The 19,710-nt window shown below is 42.8% G+C and overlaps 1 protein-coding gene across 1 annotated transcript in view; it reads left to right on the top strand.

Annotated features, from left to right (window-relative positions):
- The window catches only part of chrna11 (cholinergic receptor, nicotinic, alpha 11), a 17,207-nt gene extending 7,214 nt beyond the window's left edge, over positions 1 to 9,993 (top strand). Inside the window, exons 9-11 of the mRNA XM_008281470.1 lie at positions 4,840 to 4,926; positions 7,637 to 7,746; positions 9,256 to 9,993. Coding sequence (XP_008279692.1) covers positions 4,840 to 4,926; positions 7,637 to 7,746; positions 9,256 to 9,993 — 935 coding nt within the window. The remainder of the gene's footprint in view (positions 1 to 4,839; positions 4,927 to 7,636; positions 7,747 to 9,255) is intronic.
- Positions 9,994 to 19,710: the final 9,717 nt, after the last annotated feature.

Genomic DNA, 19,710 nt, shown 5'->3' with positions numbered 1-19,710 from the left:
CTGCCTTCACCCTGAGTCAGCTGGGATAGACTCCAGTCCCCCATGACCCTAGTGAGGATTAAGGTGTAGAGATGATGGATGGATGGAAGAAGTTTTGGGGCCTAAACTTAACCACGTAGTTTTGTAGCATAAACAAAAGCAAATAGTGACCAAACAAAGGCAGAAAACATCAGTAAGAATGCAACAAAGTGTAAAAATACAAACCTGCCGGGTGGTTAATGCCGCCTTTACCCCTCTAACTTTTGTTCTTTTAATGTGCGAAGTGAAAGAAACTCATGAGATATGTGATCAAATAAATAACTAAATAGGCATCTCACACTTTTATAGCCTTTATTGTGAAACTAACACTGCTTGTGCTGTGGACCAATGAAGCTTTGGTGAGACTATGGTGTGAACTAACAAGTTAATACGAGCAAAACAATGCAGGTTTCAAACTTCTGGAAAAGTTCTGCTTTGCAAATGTTGCAGGAGGAGGAAAATTCGTTCAACGTGTTGGACAGACTTTAGAGACTCAATGCGTTTAAAACTGAGAGGCAACGCTGTGACAGGAAATTACCTTTAAAGGCACCTTTAACCCTCTGGACGCCAAAGCCTGCCATTTTATCTTTTAATCCATTCATTAGAGCTGATACTGTAAAAACAGAAAGAATCAACAGTCTTTCCACTTTCTGATGATCTGTGAACTAATCATGTAGAACAGGGAGTTCCACTGGGAAAAGTTAACCAACTTTGAGCCTAAAATTGTGATATTTCATTAAAATCATGTTAATCTAAGGCCGCGTTTACACATAGCCGGATATTCACAAAAACGGATCTACGTTTTCAAAAATAACATCGTTTGCACCAGATCGCTTTAAAAAAAGTCTTCGTTTACACAAACCCTCATAAACACGTCGTTAAGAGCTGCTATGAGCTGCCAGACCTGTAGGGGGCAGTGTGACGAGAAGCGTAAAGCCAGGCTAGCCTGGAAAAAACACAACAAATGGCACAAATTACTTCCTGTTATTGCAACGATAATGGCGCGAGGGTCGTTTGTTTGGACCGACAGAAGCTCCTCCACACAATAGAACATTTCTGAATGTAAATGCAAACAGGCTGCAAACGTAAAAAACCAGCACCGCTTTAACAGCATTTCTATCACAGCAGCCAAACTGTGAACATGGTCGCACACATATGACGCTGATGACGCTTTTGTAACGTCAAACTCTGTCTCCTCCCGTCTACATGCAAACGTAAAGACAGAGTTTTTCCAAATCTCCACTTTGGCCAGGTTTTCAGAAATGATTGTTTTCAGTGACTCGTAGCTTCATTTACGTGTAAACCACCGTGTAAGACCCACTGAAATATCACTGGTGCCTTCGTGTCTCATTCAAAAAGTCACTAAAAACAAGTCATTTTTGTTAACTAGATTCTGTAAAAACCAAACATTACATGCTCCTCGGTGAAACTGAAAAGCCATTAGTGACTCAGCTGCAGCCGACTATTACCTGGCAAACAGTCACAGAGTTTTCAGCTGAACTGCAGGCTGTGTGTACACAGAGCAAACAGAAAACTTATACCGCACAGGACACGTTTGAATCTGTTCTATTTCTAGCCATGGCTGTGCTGTTTCCACAGAGGCTCAGGACTTTATATTGCAGAGAAAAATAAACCCACAGCGAGTAAAAACTGTAACAGGAACACCCCACAACAGCTCGCGGCCCAGAGGGCGAATATAACCGAAGAGAGAACGGCAGTAAATGCAAAACACTTCTCTGTGTTTATTTCTGTTTGGCTTTCTGCTCATATGTACGTACATTTATATATATTCCTAGTAAATGTATTTCAAAGGTATTTTTAACGACTCACACGCCTGACCCTCCCACAAAGTGCCTACAGATAAACAAAACCTCCGACTCCACTACTCGCTTGCTCATCGGTGTAAATATACGAGTTTATAGGCTGAAATTGAGCGTTCATAGCAAGCAAACGGTCCTAGAATAAGGCAAAAAAAACAAAATGAAGGAGTGTCAGCGGAGGACTACGGGGAGGCATGAAAGAGGCCGAGGCAGAGGGTGGGGAGCCGAGAGAGGAGAGGGATTACACGATAAAATAGAAAGATGAGAAATGTGAGGAGGAGGAACAGAGACCGATAGGTGTGGGAAGGTAGCGGGAAAAAAAAGAAAAAAAAAGAGATAACACAAGGCAGGAGAAGAATCTGAAAAGGATGCGAGAGGACGGCACACAAAAGAGGGAGAGAGGGAGGACTGATGAGGAGGGGAAGGTGGGAGAGGAACCAAATCACACAATAATAGGCTGGAAGAGAAAGAGAGGAATCAGGGCTGTGATCAAACGGCTGCTGAAAACAGTTTAATATCTGCTTCAGCCTGTTTACAGAGGAAGGATGTTTGTCTCATGAGCACATTAAAGACTCCAGACTTCACTTTATCTGACCTTTATAGAGGCCAAACAAGTCGGGAAGAGTTGAGCGACTCGTTGGTCGATACAAAACGTTCTCTGCTTTCAGTTAAATTCTTAAAAATCACTGTAACCAACTTTTAAAAATACTTGAATACATGCATTTTGTGAATGTGTGATGGGACTTTTATGCTATTATCTGACATTTTATAGACATCGATCAGCTCGAGAAAATGATCAGAATAATTGTTACCCTACGTTCCTGTTTCACGTTATAGCAGCGAGGACACAAACGCTTGTGCTGTTTCTGTAAATGCTTCTCTGCTCTGAACTCCAAAGCTCACCGGCTGTTTTGAGAGACATTTTACCTTTAAAAATAAATTCCAAAAGACACCATTCATCAGAGTCAGACACTGTAAAAACAATAAGAATGGAAAGATTTCTGACGGTCCTCGAACTGATCACGTGTGATGTGCAGTTTGCAAAATCTAAGCCTAAGATCATGCTATTTTATTAAAATCATGTTATTCCACGTTTTTAAAAAGCCCTCAAAATAACCCATTTTTGCTAAATAGATTCTCTAAAAGCAAAGACAATGAAGGACGCACCCCTCGATGTAACTGAAGAGCCATTAGTTCCCATTAATAAACAAGAAATCTGAGTTTTCAACTGAACTGCAGGCTGTGTGTGCACCGAGCACATAGGAGACTAAAACTATATGAACAAAGTAAAAATGAAATAAGTATTCAAATATTTACAGTATGTAGACTTGCAGGTTTTCTCTTCTAGCATTGGTAACATTCATGGGCACCTGGAAAAATGTTGGACATGATAATTCCATGTTTTTTCAGTTTTCGTAAATCAAATAATCAATTTATGGCATTTTAACTGTGTTATGCTGCACAAAATCATTCGCGTTCTCTCTATTTCTAGCTACGGTTGTGCTATTTACATACAGGACTTCATATTACAGAGAAAAATGTATGTATCGCCTCATACATTTCTGTAAAAAGTATTTTTAACAATTCACTCGTCCGATCCACCCACGAAATGCCTGCAAATAAAGAAAATCTCCATTTTTGCTGAGTAGATTCTGTAAAAACAAAAAATGATGCATCCCTCCATGCAACTGAAGAGCCATTAGTTATCATTAATAAACAGCCAGCGGAGAGTATTCAGCTGAACTGCAGGCTGTGTAAAACAGGAGACAACTATTTAATATAGAATAAAATATCTCAAGAGTTCATTTGCAAAAACAGATCACTCCAATTTTGTAGATTTTCAGAAAACTTCTTTTTTTGTTGTTTGCTTGAGATAATATCAGTCAAACTGAGTGGATCTGACTCAGTAGAAATGACACAAATAGAGATAACTGAAGTTTGATTGACATTGTCTCAGGTAGACGATGGAGAAGTAGGTTTACTGAAGGTTTGTGAAGATGGAGTTATCTGTTTCTGCAAATGAACTCTTCATTTAGAGTAATATATTGTAAATATAATAAATGTAGAGTCATTACTGTCTGAATAAATAATTGTTGTCCTGTTTCACATTACTGCAGAGTCGCTCCCCGAACACACAAACGCTTCTGCTGTTCCTGTAAACACCGCTTGAATCAAATGGGAGCGAAGCCACGACAGCATTGTCAAAGCATATTCTTAACCTCGATGCATTACGCAGCATTTCTCCCAAAGAAGAAAAAAAAGAAAAGAAAGAAAGCCTTACACACACGGCCAATTAACCTATCGATGTAATTAAGGCTAGTGAATTGATTAGGGCGCAGAGAGCTTACACACTGCCTTCCAGGAAAAGACTCTGTCACTTGACTTGATGGAGGAGATGTGGGGACAAAGAGGCTGGGCCTTCAGGGTCACACGACTAGTTAGTGTCACTTCAGGGAAAAAAAACTACGTAAAGGACGCTTTTTTAATTTACTTAATATCCTCAAAGAGCGTTCATATTTTACCTCTCGGGCTGGGAGCTTAATTGAATGCCCCTGGATGGGGACAGTTATGCCAACAAAGCACTCCTTAAATTCTATCTGTGGGGGTAATAAGACAGATAGCGTGGAGGTGGATAAATGAAGATGGAGATGGGTTCAGTGCCGTGCAGGAGGCTGTGATGTGAGGCGCCTGTTCACGTACACACAGATGGAGTTCGAACGACTTCAGAAGTGGCCATCAGCCGGGCGGAAGTGCGTTTTCTTATTTGCCGTAGAGGTACAGGATGTCAAAAAGTAATTCGCCGTATGAGTAGTAGCCGGCAATTTACATAAATCGAACCTGATCTCATCCAGAGTGCGACCATTTATCAAAATACCAAACACGCTAATGTGGTTTCTCACAAGGAGGCCCGGCGAGGGGAGGAGACGAAACCCCGATATTGATCGCTTAGCAAAATGTAGTTAAAGCATAAAGTGCAATTTATCTGTTTATCTTTCTGCAGGTATCACCGTCCTGCTGTCGCTCACTGTGTTCATGTTGCTGGTCGCAGAGATCATGCCGGCCACGTCCGACTCCGTCCCTCTCATAGGTAAGTGGTGTTTTATTTTGTTTACCTTTTTTTTTATGGGTGCTTTAAATGTCTCGACCCACGACACCTAATTAAAACTTACTGCCATAACAACATTTAACGATTGTCAATGTGGTATCAAGTTGCTGTACTCATTAGAGATACTCCATGAAGCTTCTGAATCAATATTTGGTCTCTAGTGTTCAATTTTTTTAAAGTTGTGAACAGTAGGAAGCAGCTTCTGTCTCAGGTTTGGTGGTTTAGCGGAGAAAAAGTAAAAAAAAAAACATCAACTCATCTTTTCTAGTTTACTTCATGTAAACGTGCACTTTTTGTTTATTTAAAGTTAATTAAACTAATTTATTTAAAAAATCTGAGTTATTCTAACTTAAGAAATCCAACTTAAAATGAGCAGTTGAATAAATGAGTTCCCTAAACTCATTCAATTATCGCAGATTTCCCAAGATGCATTGTTACAGAGTTAGAAGTGTCCCTTTGTTTCTGAAAGCAGACATGACAGAAACGTCTTTAACACATGTTAAATTGAGTCTCATGGTTGTTTCTTTCCACAGTAATGAAAACTATTCCAGTACTGGATTCGGTCTCTACATCCGCAGACTTCTAATTTACTTCACTGTCGCTGGGAACAGATTGTCTTTGTACTGACTCTGGTGTAAAACGGCTTCAGCAGCTGTGGCTCCGCGTTCGTCATGTTAATTGCGAAAATAAAAAGACGCTTTATTCTTAGAAAAAAATAAAAGGAAAGCAAGTGAAGTCTGTGAATATAATCTGTGTGACTAAACAGTGAATTCAGCTTCATATCATAACTTCACTGAGCTTGTTCCTCAATATTAATTTGAATCAAGTCTACACTTTCACAACTCATGAGATTATGAAGATTTGGACATTATCGGCCCATTAAATCCTCCTACCTCCTTCTGCTTGGCTCAAGAGGTGCGTTATCAGCCAATCTGATCATTGATAAACAGGAAGTGACCTCGATAACGTCGGCGACTTCTTGCAGTCGCGTGAATAAGTGCTCTTGAAATCTCCATTGGAGTCAAGGGAAATGTACAATATTCATCTTTGTAGCATGCTGTTGAGGGTGTATTTTAACCCAAGCCATGATCCTTTTATAAACCTAACTGAGTAGTTTGGATGCCTAAAGCTAATCAAACATTGAAAGGGCGGTTGTGGCTCAGGTGGTAGAGTGGGTTGTCCTCTGATCATAAGGTCGTCACTTCGACCAACCTTAGGAAGTTGATTGGTCAACTTCAACTGCCCAAGGAGTTGAAGTGTCCTTGGGCAAAGACACTGAACCCTAATGGTTGCTCCCAATGGCAGGCAGCACCTTGCATGGCAGCTCTGTCGCCATTGGTCTATGAATGGGTGAATGAGAGCTAATGCTGCTAAGGTAGAAAAGCGCTACATAAGTGCAGTCCATTTACCAAACACCGAAAGCAAATGTCAAAATCACACTTAAGTGAAAAAATAAATCCATAACAGTGATCTAAGTCAGGAAGTCTACTCTCTCACCCCTCCACCAACCCCGCCAACCTCCTCTTTGTACATGCAGAGTTGCCGCTTCATTGACATCTTCTGCTAGAAGGTTCGGGAGGTCTTTACTGGTACATATGTATCTGAAATAGGTGATCAATCCGAACTAATTAACGCAACAAATATACATTTTAAGGCAGTTTTTGAAGTACGTTTTTGAAGTACGACTACGTTTTTTTTTTTTTTTACAGCGTGCTTACCACGTTCAGTATCTTATTTTAGTGTGTTAGCGTGCACAAAACCTAATGTGATTACTTTTGCAGGTATTTGGTCACAAGCTGAATGTAAAGCTAATTCAAATTTTGATCCAATGGTACCAGAAGAAGAGAACCTGCAATACTAATTCACTAGTGTCCACAAATGTTGATACAAAATTCCACAGAACCCTGTCTAATTTATTGTGAACTGAAGCTGTAGGCTAAATAACTTCATCCTAATTCTTTCAATTCAGATGGATAAAAAAACTAACTACAGAAAATACAGATAAGATATAGAGTCACAACATGCTACTACAAAGTGGCCCAGCTGCAAAGTGTCCTCCCAACAAACCCCCAAAAACCTATAATAACAGAATTTATTTTAGCCACCTGCTCCCCTTAAACTTTAAGTGGCTAAATTGATTGTGGCCACACTGCTGGAAATGATGTTTAGCGAGAAAAAAAAAAAAAAAGGCTGCAGCCAAAAAAACAGATGCGAGGCCATCTTTGCCCGAGGACACAAATCCTGGCCGTTAAAAAGTTGAGAAAAAAAAATGCAGAGTCATAACCATCGGAGTGTTGCTTTCAGCATAATTTTTATTGCGGATAACTACCCTGATCTTAATCTGTTTGATGATTTTGCGCGCGGATAGCTGCTGGTAGCAGGTTGACAAACGACGTGCTGAACAGAAAAAAGGGGACGAAACTGTCCCCTCGGATTCACCTTATCCCTGAGAATCTTCTTACCGTGTTCAAAAGAGTTCATCTCATCAACCTCTCAATGCTTGAAACAGAAATAAAGGCCTGAAATTGAAGCTTTTTAAAATTGTTTCTTGAATAAAGCTACTTTTTCTGAGAAAATAAGTACCTGCTGCTGCTACTACGGCTGTCAAAAGGCCAGTAGGAAATGATAGTGTGTGTAAAATGACGTGCAACTGTGTGAAATATAACCCAGCTCCACACTCTGCTCCTCCCAGGTCAGTACTTCGCCAGTATAATGATCATTGTTGGGATGTCAGTCATCGCCACGGTGGTGGTTCTGCAGTATCATCACCATGATCCAAACGGAGGAAACATGCCAAAATGGGTGAGGAAGAGCTCTCGCAGTTCACCGTGACCTCAGATTCATTAGCAGTCACATACATCACGCGCTGACGCTTGTTACGGCTTGTAAATGGCTGGCCTTCCTGTTCCACGTATGATATATTCCTCCTGTTAATCTCTATTCCAGCCTTCATTCTTCTGCTGCTGCCATTTTCAATAACGCCTCATCATTTGTCAGCGCTACCTGCGCTCCTTCTGCCAGCTTCCTTTTCTCCTTTCATTCTCCGACTTCCGCGGCTGTGACTCATCCGGCAGTGTCAGTCTGCCTGAGTGTGTGCATCAAATGCCTCGCCGCAGACTTCAACAGGAGTGCATTTCAAAGCACTCTGGATATGTGGGCGGATTTGATTTGACTCATCCCTTCTTTTTTTTTTTTTATTTTATTTTTCTTGCCTTCTGTTTAACACTAAAAAAAAAAAAATGCATCAAGTCTTCTTTTTTTTGAAAGTTTTGTTCTAATGTGAATACATCAAAAAATGGCCCGAAATGAAGACATTAAATCTAAAAAATGATCGTGAGTGACATTATTTCAACATTTCTGTAATACTAATAAACTGCCAAAGCGCAGGATGGTGTCGTTCGGGATTTTAAGAGGTATTTATTTCATGATTTATGCTTCGGCTGCGGAGAAAAAAATTGACAGGCCTGCAGTTATTGATATATGTACGAGCGACTTGGTTGTGCGAGGGTGCAGATGCTGTATTTATTGACACGTTACAAGGGCATTCTGTTGATGAATGGCCTGTTCAGACAGTCCAACGGCCAATTAACAAGTTAATTGATGTGGTTCAGACGAGGGCATTGTACCAGCACAGTTCATAATTACAGCCCGGACAAAAACAACATCAACCGCAGCAGCAACAGGGAGCGTTACCTGGCTGCTGAACATACGCAGTGGAAACTAATTGAGCAGTCATCTGGACATTCGCTTCTCATTAAATGCCAGATACCCATCTGGACTCTGTTGGGCTAGGATGCCCTTTCAGGGGAAATGCAGTCTGTTTTTTTCTTTTCAAAGGAGAAAAGAGGAGAAAACAGAACACAGCAGTAGAATGGAAGTTTTAAATTTGTGTCAATTTGTGCAGCTCATCTTCTCTTTAACTTAATGCGGTAGTTTACAGAAAGATTATTGCAGCTTCATTAGAGTCATGAAATAGTCATCTGAGAATGGATCTCAGTAATTCCACAGTTTGAATTTAATGTTGCCTCTTTTTTTTTTTTAAATCCTCTCTGTTGGGAATCCAGTTAAAGCAAAAAAAAAGCCCAAAAAACGTCTTTGCCTCAGGCGGTTTCTCTGGGTGTCCCTGGCGAGGATCTTATATTTCTGCTTATACAGGCTGCGGTTTCAAACAGCGCACGAGGATGGAAGCAGAACCAATATCACTCTGCAACAAACGAGGCTATTAGCTCGGCTTAACTGGAGTTATATGTAGGTCAAAATGTGTTGGTGGTTTCTTTCTCTCTGAAAACATCTGCCTCTTTTTCTCTCCAGGTGCAGCTCGTGTTGCTGCAGTGGGTGGCCTGGTTCCTGCGTATGAAGCGTCCGGGGGAGAACGACGACCCCGAGCGGCCGCCGTGCGCCCCCCACCTGCGCCGCTGCTCCTCGGGCTCGCAAAGCGGGAGCATCCCCAACCCTCAAGACCCGACGCTGCACCCGCTGCACCCCCAGAACCTGGCTCCTCTCCAGACGGGGCCCCTCCACGCGGGCCACCCCCACCTCCACGCTCAGTCCAGCGCCAACAACAACGGGAACCTTCTCTACATGGGCTTCCAGAGCATGGACGACCCTTCGATGCTCTCGGAGGCCGTGCAGAGGAATAACATCTCCGCGGGGCCTCCGAGAGTGGCAGGAAGTCCGCCGCCGCACCTGCCGTCTCAGTTCTGCAGCTCTCCGCCACCTCCCACCCCCAACATGGACACCGTGGGGTGTCCCAGCACCGTCTCCAGCGGTGGAGGCTTCGGAGGTGGACCAGGAGGGCTGGGAGCATGCTCCACCTCTGGGCTAGGAGACCCCCAGCTGCAGGCCATCCTGGAGGAGGTCCGGTACATGGCGGACCGGTTCCGGGAGCAGGACGAGGCGGAGAGTGTGGCCGACCAGTGGAAGTTTGCGGGCGCCGTGATCGACCGCCTGTGTCTGGTGGCGTTCAGTGTCTTCAACATCATATGCACCATCTCGATCCTCATGTCTGCTCCCAACTTTGTGGAAGCTATTTCTAAGGACTTTGTTTGAAGGCATAGAGGAAATAAGAAAAAAAAAAAGAGGAAGAGAAGCGTGAAGGAAAGGATGAAGGAAATTAAATATGGGATAAAGGATGGAGTGGGCCTCGATCCAAGGAAACGCAATTTCCAGTGAACTTGAGGCTCTGTGATTTGTGATTGCAAGGAACTGGGAAATAGAAAAAAAACTAATGGTTTTCTTTGCAATACATTCTGTTTTGTAACTGAAACATAAGGAGAAAACAGATGAAGAAGGGGATCCGGAGCGAAGTTGAAATGAGATTAGGGTGAGCAGGGTGCTTTATCAGATTCTTGACAAGGTGAAATGGATTCTTGTGGTTAATTCAAAGACTTTTCCTCCAAAATTAAGGGGGAAAGATGAGTCAGAAAGGGGGTAAAAGAAAGAGAGGATTATCCATCCAACGCCAGAAAGCTCCTAAAGCGGAGGGAGAGACTGAGAGAATAAGAGGGGCAAAGAGGCAGACGGATAGATAGCGACGGATAAACGAAGCAGACATTTGACTGTTTTATTTTCTGGAGGAGAGACGACAGGCCCCTCGCTCCCACATGTTGAGAAAATACTGCATCATTTAAAGTGATGTGAGGACGAGAGGGCGGGGAGAGGAGACAGAGACTCTCACAAGGACAGACAACAAAGAGCAGTCATGAAGGAACCAGACTTCATCCCCCGTGACATTGGCAGAGTTAGGCGTAGTAAGCGGCTTGATGCTCAGATATACAAAATGTGGACCCGCAGATCAAGAACGCTGCAGCACAGAGGAACAGACGAGGATCTCATCTATTATTCAATCCCATCCATCTAATGACCGTCAAATTGAAAGACCTCGGATAATCTTTAAGACTAATAAGCTTTTAAAAGATGAAGTCCCCCCTCTCTCCTCGCGAGCCACTTTAAATTTCCGCGGCCTTATCTCTTCGAGACGATTGCCAATCTGCAACAATCAGCAGAGATCAGAAAGCTCCTGAGCGGCGTTCACAGTGTGCGGCGCTTATCGGGACCTGGGAAACCGAATTAACCGGTCATCAACAGTGCAGTGGCCGGTAGCTGCACCGCAGAGGAGACCCGAAACCGATAATAACTCATGAGGCTAACCGCATCTGGCAGGTCATAATACGCCAACGAAACTCATTGGATCTCGTATTAAAGGTTTAATAACTCAGATGGGAGGTCGGCTCTTTAAGATGCAGGAAAAAAAAAAAACAAAAACACAAATCATTCAGAAATCCTCAAATTAATATGAACATGAAACATCCCATCAAATTTCAGCGACATCCCTCGAGTGGTGTACGGCTTCGCGACTGATCTAAAGAGTGAGAGATGAGATTTTAATAAAATGCTGTTTTTTCATGAAGCTGCTAAAAGTTTTGGAGGTTTAAATTTACATCGTGACCTTCAGCCAGAGATCGTCTGCGGGGAAACGGCAGCCAATAAACAAAAGACATGATGAATTTGTTTGGATTTGAGGGAATTGAAGTTTTTTTTTCTGCCACTTATCAACAGTCAGAAAACCATAAATGACTTATACGTCTCTGCTAGCAGTTTGAACGTCGGCTGAATGCGAGATCGGCACAGCTTAGATGTCAACTAGCAGCTCTTATTACATGGTAAAACTTTCCAAGGATGGCTGTCTGGCCACACTGAAGGACAAGCTGAGAGATGCCTTAGCAATTATAATTAACCTAGAACGAAGCTCTCAGTCTGCTCCTTTTGTACTTGCAAGGCATGCATCTAAAATCTGTCTCTTTTTGCTAGAGCATCTGAAACTTAAGTACCATATCGTGCCCTTAACAGTTCTCGCAGTGTATTTCTGGAACAATCCTTCAATGCTACGTGATGGATTTCTAAAAAAAAAGAAGAAGAAGTAGAAATTACACCTGTTTGAAATAGCAATAGTGATTTTGAACATCAACAAAGATTATAATTTAAAAAAAGAAGCTAGAAGTAAGAGGAATTGAGCTGCAAGTGTAGTTTACCTTCAATTAACGACTGCCAGGGCTTCAATGAGTCTTTCTATGCATTTTAATATTCACATGGATGGAATTAAAAAAGAAAAAGATGTCTGTGAAGATTCTCAGTCATCCAGGTCATGGCTATTCTTGTAGTTTCATCGCAGCAGCTGGACTTGCTTGAGTTCCTTGAAGACGTTCCACCTCTCGTCCAAGGCGCTTCATCACTTCTGACTGACTGGTTGGGAGTTCCGGATATCCTTAAGGACTCTCCCCAGGAAGATGAAACCACATCCACACCTAGCCACAAAAGACCTCTACGAACCGCTTTGTGGCAGGGGGAGCACTAATGACTCACATAACGAAGGGGAAACTCAGGTGTTAATGGCTCCTTAAGGATATAAGTATCTGGAACTCCCAACCAGTCAGTCAGAACTGATGAAGCCTCTTGGATGAGAGGTGGAACGTCTTCAAGGAACTCAAGCAAGTCCAGTTGCTGCAATCTACGAGAGTGTCAGGAAAAAACTGGATTTTTCTGGACTGGTGAACACATTAGCTGTTTATTGTGTCATGCACTTAAGAGCTTTCAGCCGTTATCACAACTGGTGGTGCAAAATTTATCCGGCAAACAAACTGTTACAGTGAGTGAACAGAAGTAAGTCGATCTCACTGCGCAGCCAAACGTTCAAACTGTAAGCAGAGACACTGGAAAGGAACCCCTTTAAAGCATAAGACTGGAGCTGCTCTCTCTATATTTTTTGTAATGTCAACAAATCCCATTGAAAGTTTATAGTTTAATTAAGAGCCCGACTGATCCTGGATTTCTGGGGCTGATGTCCATTTTTAGGGACTGAAAAATTCTGGTGTTCTTTACATATACTACACTGAAAAGGGAAAATGATAGAGTCAGTGTTTATGTGCTCTGCTACATGCGCTGCAGACAGTGAGTCGGAGCTGAGGGGTGTATTAAGACATAGTCAGGCTTTCTTAAACCTACAATCCCGAGCAGAGATATTGTATATCACGGTGGAGTTTATCTTCTTCTGCACTAAATGGACCGATCCTGCGCTGTCTATAGAGTCAAGATGAACAGGTTGTTATAACGGAGAGCTATGAAGCAGAACATGCAAGACAGGAATGCTGTCAATCAATAGTCAATCCTGTAAGTTAATACATGCATTTTACCACCCGGTGCACGCTCAATGCAGCCATTTATTTCTAACGTAGCAGCTGCACATTAGAGCTCTTAAATATTTAACTTCAGACATTTAAACCTCAAACTCAAGTAGATGTGACACTGCCCCATAATGAAGGATACGTGTACATGACTTTAGACTTGGATGAAATTAATGTTACTAATGGAATCTCTGTCATAAATCTGTCTCCCAGCAGCTGAAAACAGATTTATGCCTCGTCTGCATCACTGTGAATGCATGTGGTGTTAGTAAGGTACAGCTCAACAGGTAATATGACATATCTGCTCAGCTGAGAATCTGTATCGCTCACAGAGAATAAAACTTGCGAAAGGGAGGACGATTCCTACGGCCGATTTAATTCTCAAACTGTGAACAGAGCGGGTCAGCTGTGCGGCATCGGTTTCCATGGTGATGGAGCCACGCTAAAGAGAAGCCACTTTCAAGAAAAAGAATTTGGCTTAGGCTCAGCAAAGCCTCACTAACCCACTAATCCCATTACGTAGTACACCCCGCTGCTCCGCTGCAGATCGATGGCACCATTTCTTAATTGCACAAAGCATCTTTTTGCATTATGTTCTGTAAAAAAATAAAATAATAGTGACATAAACATATACCAACACCGGTGTTATTATGATTCAGCAGGTAGTGTCAGCTGACCAGAATATCAGTCGGGCTCTGTTAATTATGCACAAGTACAGCTATGTACTGTAGTTTTCAGTGGCAAATTAATACACATCTGATGCTCTTGTGGGTTTCTCTGGCAGCAGGTGTAGATGAGATTGACCCTAAATAAAACTACAGCACCCCCGCTGGCTGTAGTGCAGGAATAAGACACGCAGAGAGGTAATGTGTGGAAAAGAACTCTCAGGCTTTGGCTACACAGGTTATATTTTCTGTAGGATGCATTTGTTGTTGTGTTTTAATGGGATTTGATGACAATTAGATTAATACAGTATATATTTTGCCCTTTCACGGAAAGATGCGAATATGTTTATGACATTCCTGACCAACACTGTCTGTCTCTAGTGGCAATACATTCTTCTCACTGTGAACCGAGCGTAGAGACAGTTGTACGAAATCTTTATACCTTCTCTATACCTCTCTTCATCTGCTGTCTTCTCTCTTTTTTTTTCCTCTTTAAAGTTTGGCAGGCAGAAAGTAAACTTCCTGCCGGTGGGTTTTTCTTTTCTTTTTTTTTTCCAAAAGGATGTTCTCCTCCCAGCACATGCTGACACCTAAAACGCTCACATCTGTACAGAGCATTTCTCATCCTGAAAATAAACACTCTGTTTTTTCTTTTTTTCTACCACCACCACCTTCGGTCTGCTCTGCTCCCTCATCTCTCTGTGTTGACAGTGGCTGGCCCGACACCCGAAAAAGAAGAGAAAAATGACAGCGAGGGGGGATAGGAGGAGGAGAGAAAGTGCTGACGCGCCCTGCGAGCTGGACAGGGCCTTAATTGATCACTCGTACAGGAAGGAGAGGAGGAGGAGGAGGAGGAGGAGGAGGGGAGGAGGATGGGATGGGATGGGAGGAAAGAGGAGGGGAGGGTTAATGGACGAAAGAGGGGGCATGCTGGGTAATTCATCGGATTTATGAGGGACAATGGCAAGAGGGGAGATGGGTGCTCAGACAAGTATAACTCTGTCACGGGCATCAAATGAAAGGCCACTGCACTACATCACGGCGCAGGGGAGAATATGTATACTACGGAAATAAACAGAAATTAGACACGTATTTTCATGCGACTACGGGAGGTGGGGGGGGGACCTTCACTGTGTCACTCAGTCAGTGTGTCAGGCTGAGTAAAGAGTCAGCCGGGTGTATTTATAGTAGTGTGCTGGTCCTTATTCAGCCCAGGCAAGGCTCCCTGCTTGATGAGCTAACTCGGGGGGTCGAAAAATGTGCAGCGCTTGCAATCTGGCAGCACTTAGATTTACTGTGTTCACTCAGATGGAATAAAAGAAGAGAGAGAGTGTGTGTGTGTGTGTGTGTGTGTGTGTGGAGACGGTGGGGAAGATGAGCCTCAGGGTTTGCTTATATGCACAGAATCAATCAGTTGTTGTTCTCATTTAACATAAGAGAACGTAAAGGTTTCTGTCTGGGTTCAGATTTGACCAAATTCAAACCGCTTCCGCCCTCTTGCAGCTCTGCGATCGGATAAATATGGCGGCGATAAATATCCGACTTAACACCACATGTGGGCTTTTAGGGTTTGTCAGCAAGCTGTGGTCTTAGTCCTGTATTCAAAAACATACTCAAAGCAGACCGTTGCTGGAAACCTGCACCTACAATTATGGTATAATCGTAAACACAAATTTGAAGAAGCCTCATACATGTCAGCTGTACTTCTAATGTTATTTCAAATGCTTTTTGTCAAAACTGCCAAAGAATTATTGGTGAAATTTAAGCCATTGGATAAATATGGTGGCGACCAAAGATGCAATCGCTGCAAAATTGACAAGAAAACAACCCGGCTGAGCAAGTGTCACGCGAGCCAAAAACTCCACAGACAACAATTAATAATGTACACATGTGCAACACGCTAATTACATACATGAGACGATGCGACGTGGAAATTCAAAAAGCAGCCACCCATGTGCGTGCACACCTGTTCAGACTGAGAGTCCCAGTGTGCTCTGCTGCATGATCGCATCCCAACATCTTGCTGCTGAGGCCGATCAATGCCTTTTAATTACCAAGGGCCCAAAGCGCTGGTCGATACAGCTGACGAGAAGCAGAGAGGGAGAGAGAGAGGGAGAGAGAGAGGGATGCTCCAGACGTTGATTGATGCTCGCTCTTCCCAGTGAGCCTACCTACAGATGTGTCGTTAGGCTTGATTAATCCTGCCAAGCCACATTCACTCACTTTACAGACTGCCGTTTAACCAGCCCGGGCCGCCGCGGTCACAAGGTTAAGTGGACACAAGGTGTCCGCCCCGAGGAACACAGGCCCCTTAACCAATATGTCAAGGCTGGCCGGCCGCTCTCTACACTACTCGCTAGTCGCCTGTAACACTGACTGAGTTCCAATTTCTTACCTGACTGGTAAAAGACACGAAGATAAAATACATCCGACATGCCAATATAAATATCTGGATCCTCTGAGCAGATTCCTACTCGAGCATAAACCCTTATTTTAAGGAATTTCACTTATTTTTTCAACTTGAGTAAATGTTTTCTCTGTGACACTTGCACTGTGAATAATAAACTCATCTGTTCATTATTTTTATGGGGCCACTCCAGCGATGTGATATTTCGCTTTGATAAAAAATCGGAAGGCTCATAAAAGCGAGATTAAACGAAAAGATCAAAACTTAAAGCGGCGCACGCTGAAATATTCCGACTCCCCCACCTGCTGTTTAAACCTCGCACCTAAAAATTGTTTTCTGTTAAAAATATTACGTCTGAAAGCCCGAGCTGAGGCAGCGTCGGCCACAGAAGCCATTAATCAATGGCTCTGTGATGATTAAACTAAAAGTCGTGTGTAAAAGCGGCGGGGTGCCACTTTGAGCAGCGCCTAATGCCAATAGGGTGAATCAGGATGAGTGCAAAAAGGAAAAAAAAAACAGTAATGTCAGCTGAATGTGGTTTAATGTCATGTGATGGATCTGGCAGATGAAACACAGAGAGGCTGCTTTATGCACTCACTGATGAAACGCTCCGAGGTGAGGCATTCTGCCATTTCATGCTACTCCAGAAGTCTGTTTTAAGTAATAACACGCGTAAAATTGCATTTAAATCTCACGAAACACAACAGTGGTTTGTGGTCCATATTTATAGACTAAACAATGTTTAGCCGCTCCTCTCTGGAGAGTGCTGTAATTCAGTGCAACCGAAGGAGAAAAGACAAACAAGGATAATCCAGAACTTCTATGCCTAAAGGGGGTTAAGAGTCTTGATTCGAAGCTGTTACGCCTTTGAATTATGCATGACATAATTATACAAGGGCTTTTTTTTGTGTTGTTGTTACATAACGTTATTTAGGATTTCGCTCCCTTCTATATTCTACGAAGCCGATGCACAACAAAAACAACTATTTGCTTTGCACACTGAATAAACGAGAAAAAAAGGAATAAATCCAGTAGAAGACCACCACAGCTGTGTGAAACTGAGAGTGATGTGTTGGAGAGACTCCCGTGCTCCCAGGCCTCGACACAAGTGGACACTAAGTGGACTTAACGCCTCTTCCCTCAGGTGTGTCCACTAGATAAGCAGCCACTCTTGGGCTCTGAGGACATTATTCCCACCTGACAGTTAAAACTGAGCCGGAGAGAGGCGACGAGAGACTTTCTCCTCCTTCCAGCTACTCTGAACCACAAACAGCAGCTCTGAATCCTTCTTAGGCCTTAACTCCCCGTCTGGCTTTAGATTGTTCGTCATAAACATCCAAGTTAGAGCTGATCGCTGATTATTAGGTCGCGACAGCAAGCGGTGGTGGAAGAAGAAGCGTAGAAGATCCGCTCCTGATTCAGTATAATTGTAAATACAAATTCATCGTGTAGCAGCAGCAGAAGAAGCCTTAAACATGTCAGCTCTACTTAAAGTTCACTACTAACCACTGCAGCTCCTTAAGTTGTAAACTGCTGCTTCTGAATTCAATTTTTAATGTTTTTTTTTTCTACTTTCAAAGGTTCTTTTTTTGTCTTGCTTCAAGGGAAACTGCCTAAAAATGTATCAGCAAAATTTCAGTGCGTGTTTATATTCTATCAGTGCAGGTGCATAAATGTACAAGCAGCATTATTCATACTCCAGCTGGCTACGGTGCAGATCCTTTTAACTACTTTATGTTCTGCTGGATGGTTTATCACAGAACCCATGATTCCTTTTTTGTGTATTTTGCATTTCACAATATGCAGAATCAATAGACGTTAAAACGATCGCTGGCCATCGATTTAATCCTTAAAAACTCATCTCTGTGTATTAAAGGTACATATTTAGAAGGTTTTTTTTTTTCAATGGCTCAGATTAAACTCACCTCTCAGATCTCTCCCCTCCCCATTTGCTGCAGCTCGAGCACACCAGCTCACCTATGACTGCTCAAATGCTGCAAAACACAATGGCTCTTTGTAATATCGGAGTGGTTCAGCTGCTCATGTTTGAACCGATTTTAAAGAAGAATAATGATACTGAATACTCTCCAAGCAAACTACCTCCAGTCCTCTCTGCTGCTAAATTAAAGTGCAACTAAAACTCATAAACCATCCATCATCTCTACACCTTAATCCTCACTAGGGTCATGGGGGGCTGGAGTCTATCCCAGCTGACTCAGGGTGAAGGCAGGTTCACCTGGACAGGTAACTAGTCTATCACAGGGCTACACTTAGAGACAGACAACCAAGCACACTCACATTCACACCTACGGACAATTTAGAATCATCAATTAACCTCAGCATGTTTCTGGACTGTGGGAGGAAGCTGGAGAACCTGGAGAGAACCCACGCTGCACGGGGAGAACATGGAGACTCCACGCAGGAAGATCCCAGGTGTCCTTGCTGCGAGGCGACTGTGCTAACCACAGAGCCCCTGTGCAGCCCAGTATAAAGAATCATGAATATAAATAACACATCTACAGTACAAATTTGTATTCAAATACAGTCTTCGTAAATGTTCTTATCTGGCAAGCATTGATGTTGTGAGCTGCAGGTTAAGTTAACTTTCCTCCCCAGCATTAAAAGACCCCATCTGCTGAAAATCAAGTTTCGTTAACGTTCCCATATGGTGTTTTTTTATATGCTGGAAAACACAATGAGCAAGAACAAGCAGTGGCTGAAGTTTACTGATGACATTCTTGTAGTTTAACCGTAGCAACTGGACTTGCTTGAGTTCCTTGAAGACGTTCCACCTCTCATCCAAGAGGCTTCATCAGTTCTGACTGACTGGTTGGGAGTTCCACATACTGATATCCTTAAGGAGCCATAACTGACTGAGAATCTTCACCGACGACATTCTCTTCTGGGCTTTCGTACGTAATAAACCTAAGAAAGCATTAACGTCAGCTTTCTGTATCCTTCTTCTTCAGAGTCTGTTTCCAACACGAATTGCTGAATTACAAAACAACTAGTCGTGTAGCATAACACAGTATTTATAAGCAGAGGTGAGCCGGCGTGCTCGAGCTTCAGGAGCGTAGAAAGAGGCACGGGCTTCACAAAATGCAGATTGTCAACCGTGTAGAGTTACATCTAAGCCATTTTCTTTTCTTTTCAAAGGAGAAACTTCTAAAGATGTAACTTTAATACACAGAAATGAGTTTCTGGGGTGAAATCAACCACAGAGGGACTTGAAAGTGGCAGTCTCAGAGTCTCTGAGCGGTAATTGCAGAGGTGTGTTTCTGATCCTCTCAAACAGTGTCGCCTGTGTGAAGTAATGAGTCAGTTGGCGGTTCAACTCAAGGTCACCACACACGACAGCGAAAAGGGAAAAACGTTGTGTTAGATTAAAAAAAAAAAAAAAAAAAAAAGTTTGCTGGATGGTTTGACCCTGTCTCCAGAGCTCAGCCTGTCTGCTCTGATAGAAACATAACATGAGTCACTAACTGTGCCCGACTCATGAATTTGCACGGCAATG

The sequence above is a fragment of the Stegastes partitus genome, unplaced genomic scaffold (genome assembly GCF_000690725.1).
Source record: "Stegastes partitus isolate 25-593 unplaced genomic scaffold, Stegastes_partitus-1.0.2 Scaffold6, whole genome shotgun sequence".
In the NCBI taxonomy this organism is placed as follows: Eukaryota; Metazoa; Chordata; class Actinopteri; family Pomacentridae; genus Stegastes; species Stegastes partitus.
Note: the sequence above shows the minus strand (reverse complement) of the source record. Positions and strands in the feature narration are given on the sequence as shown.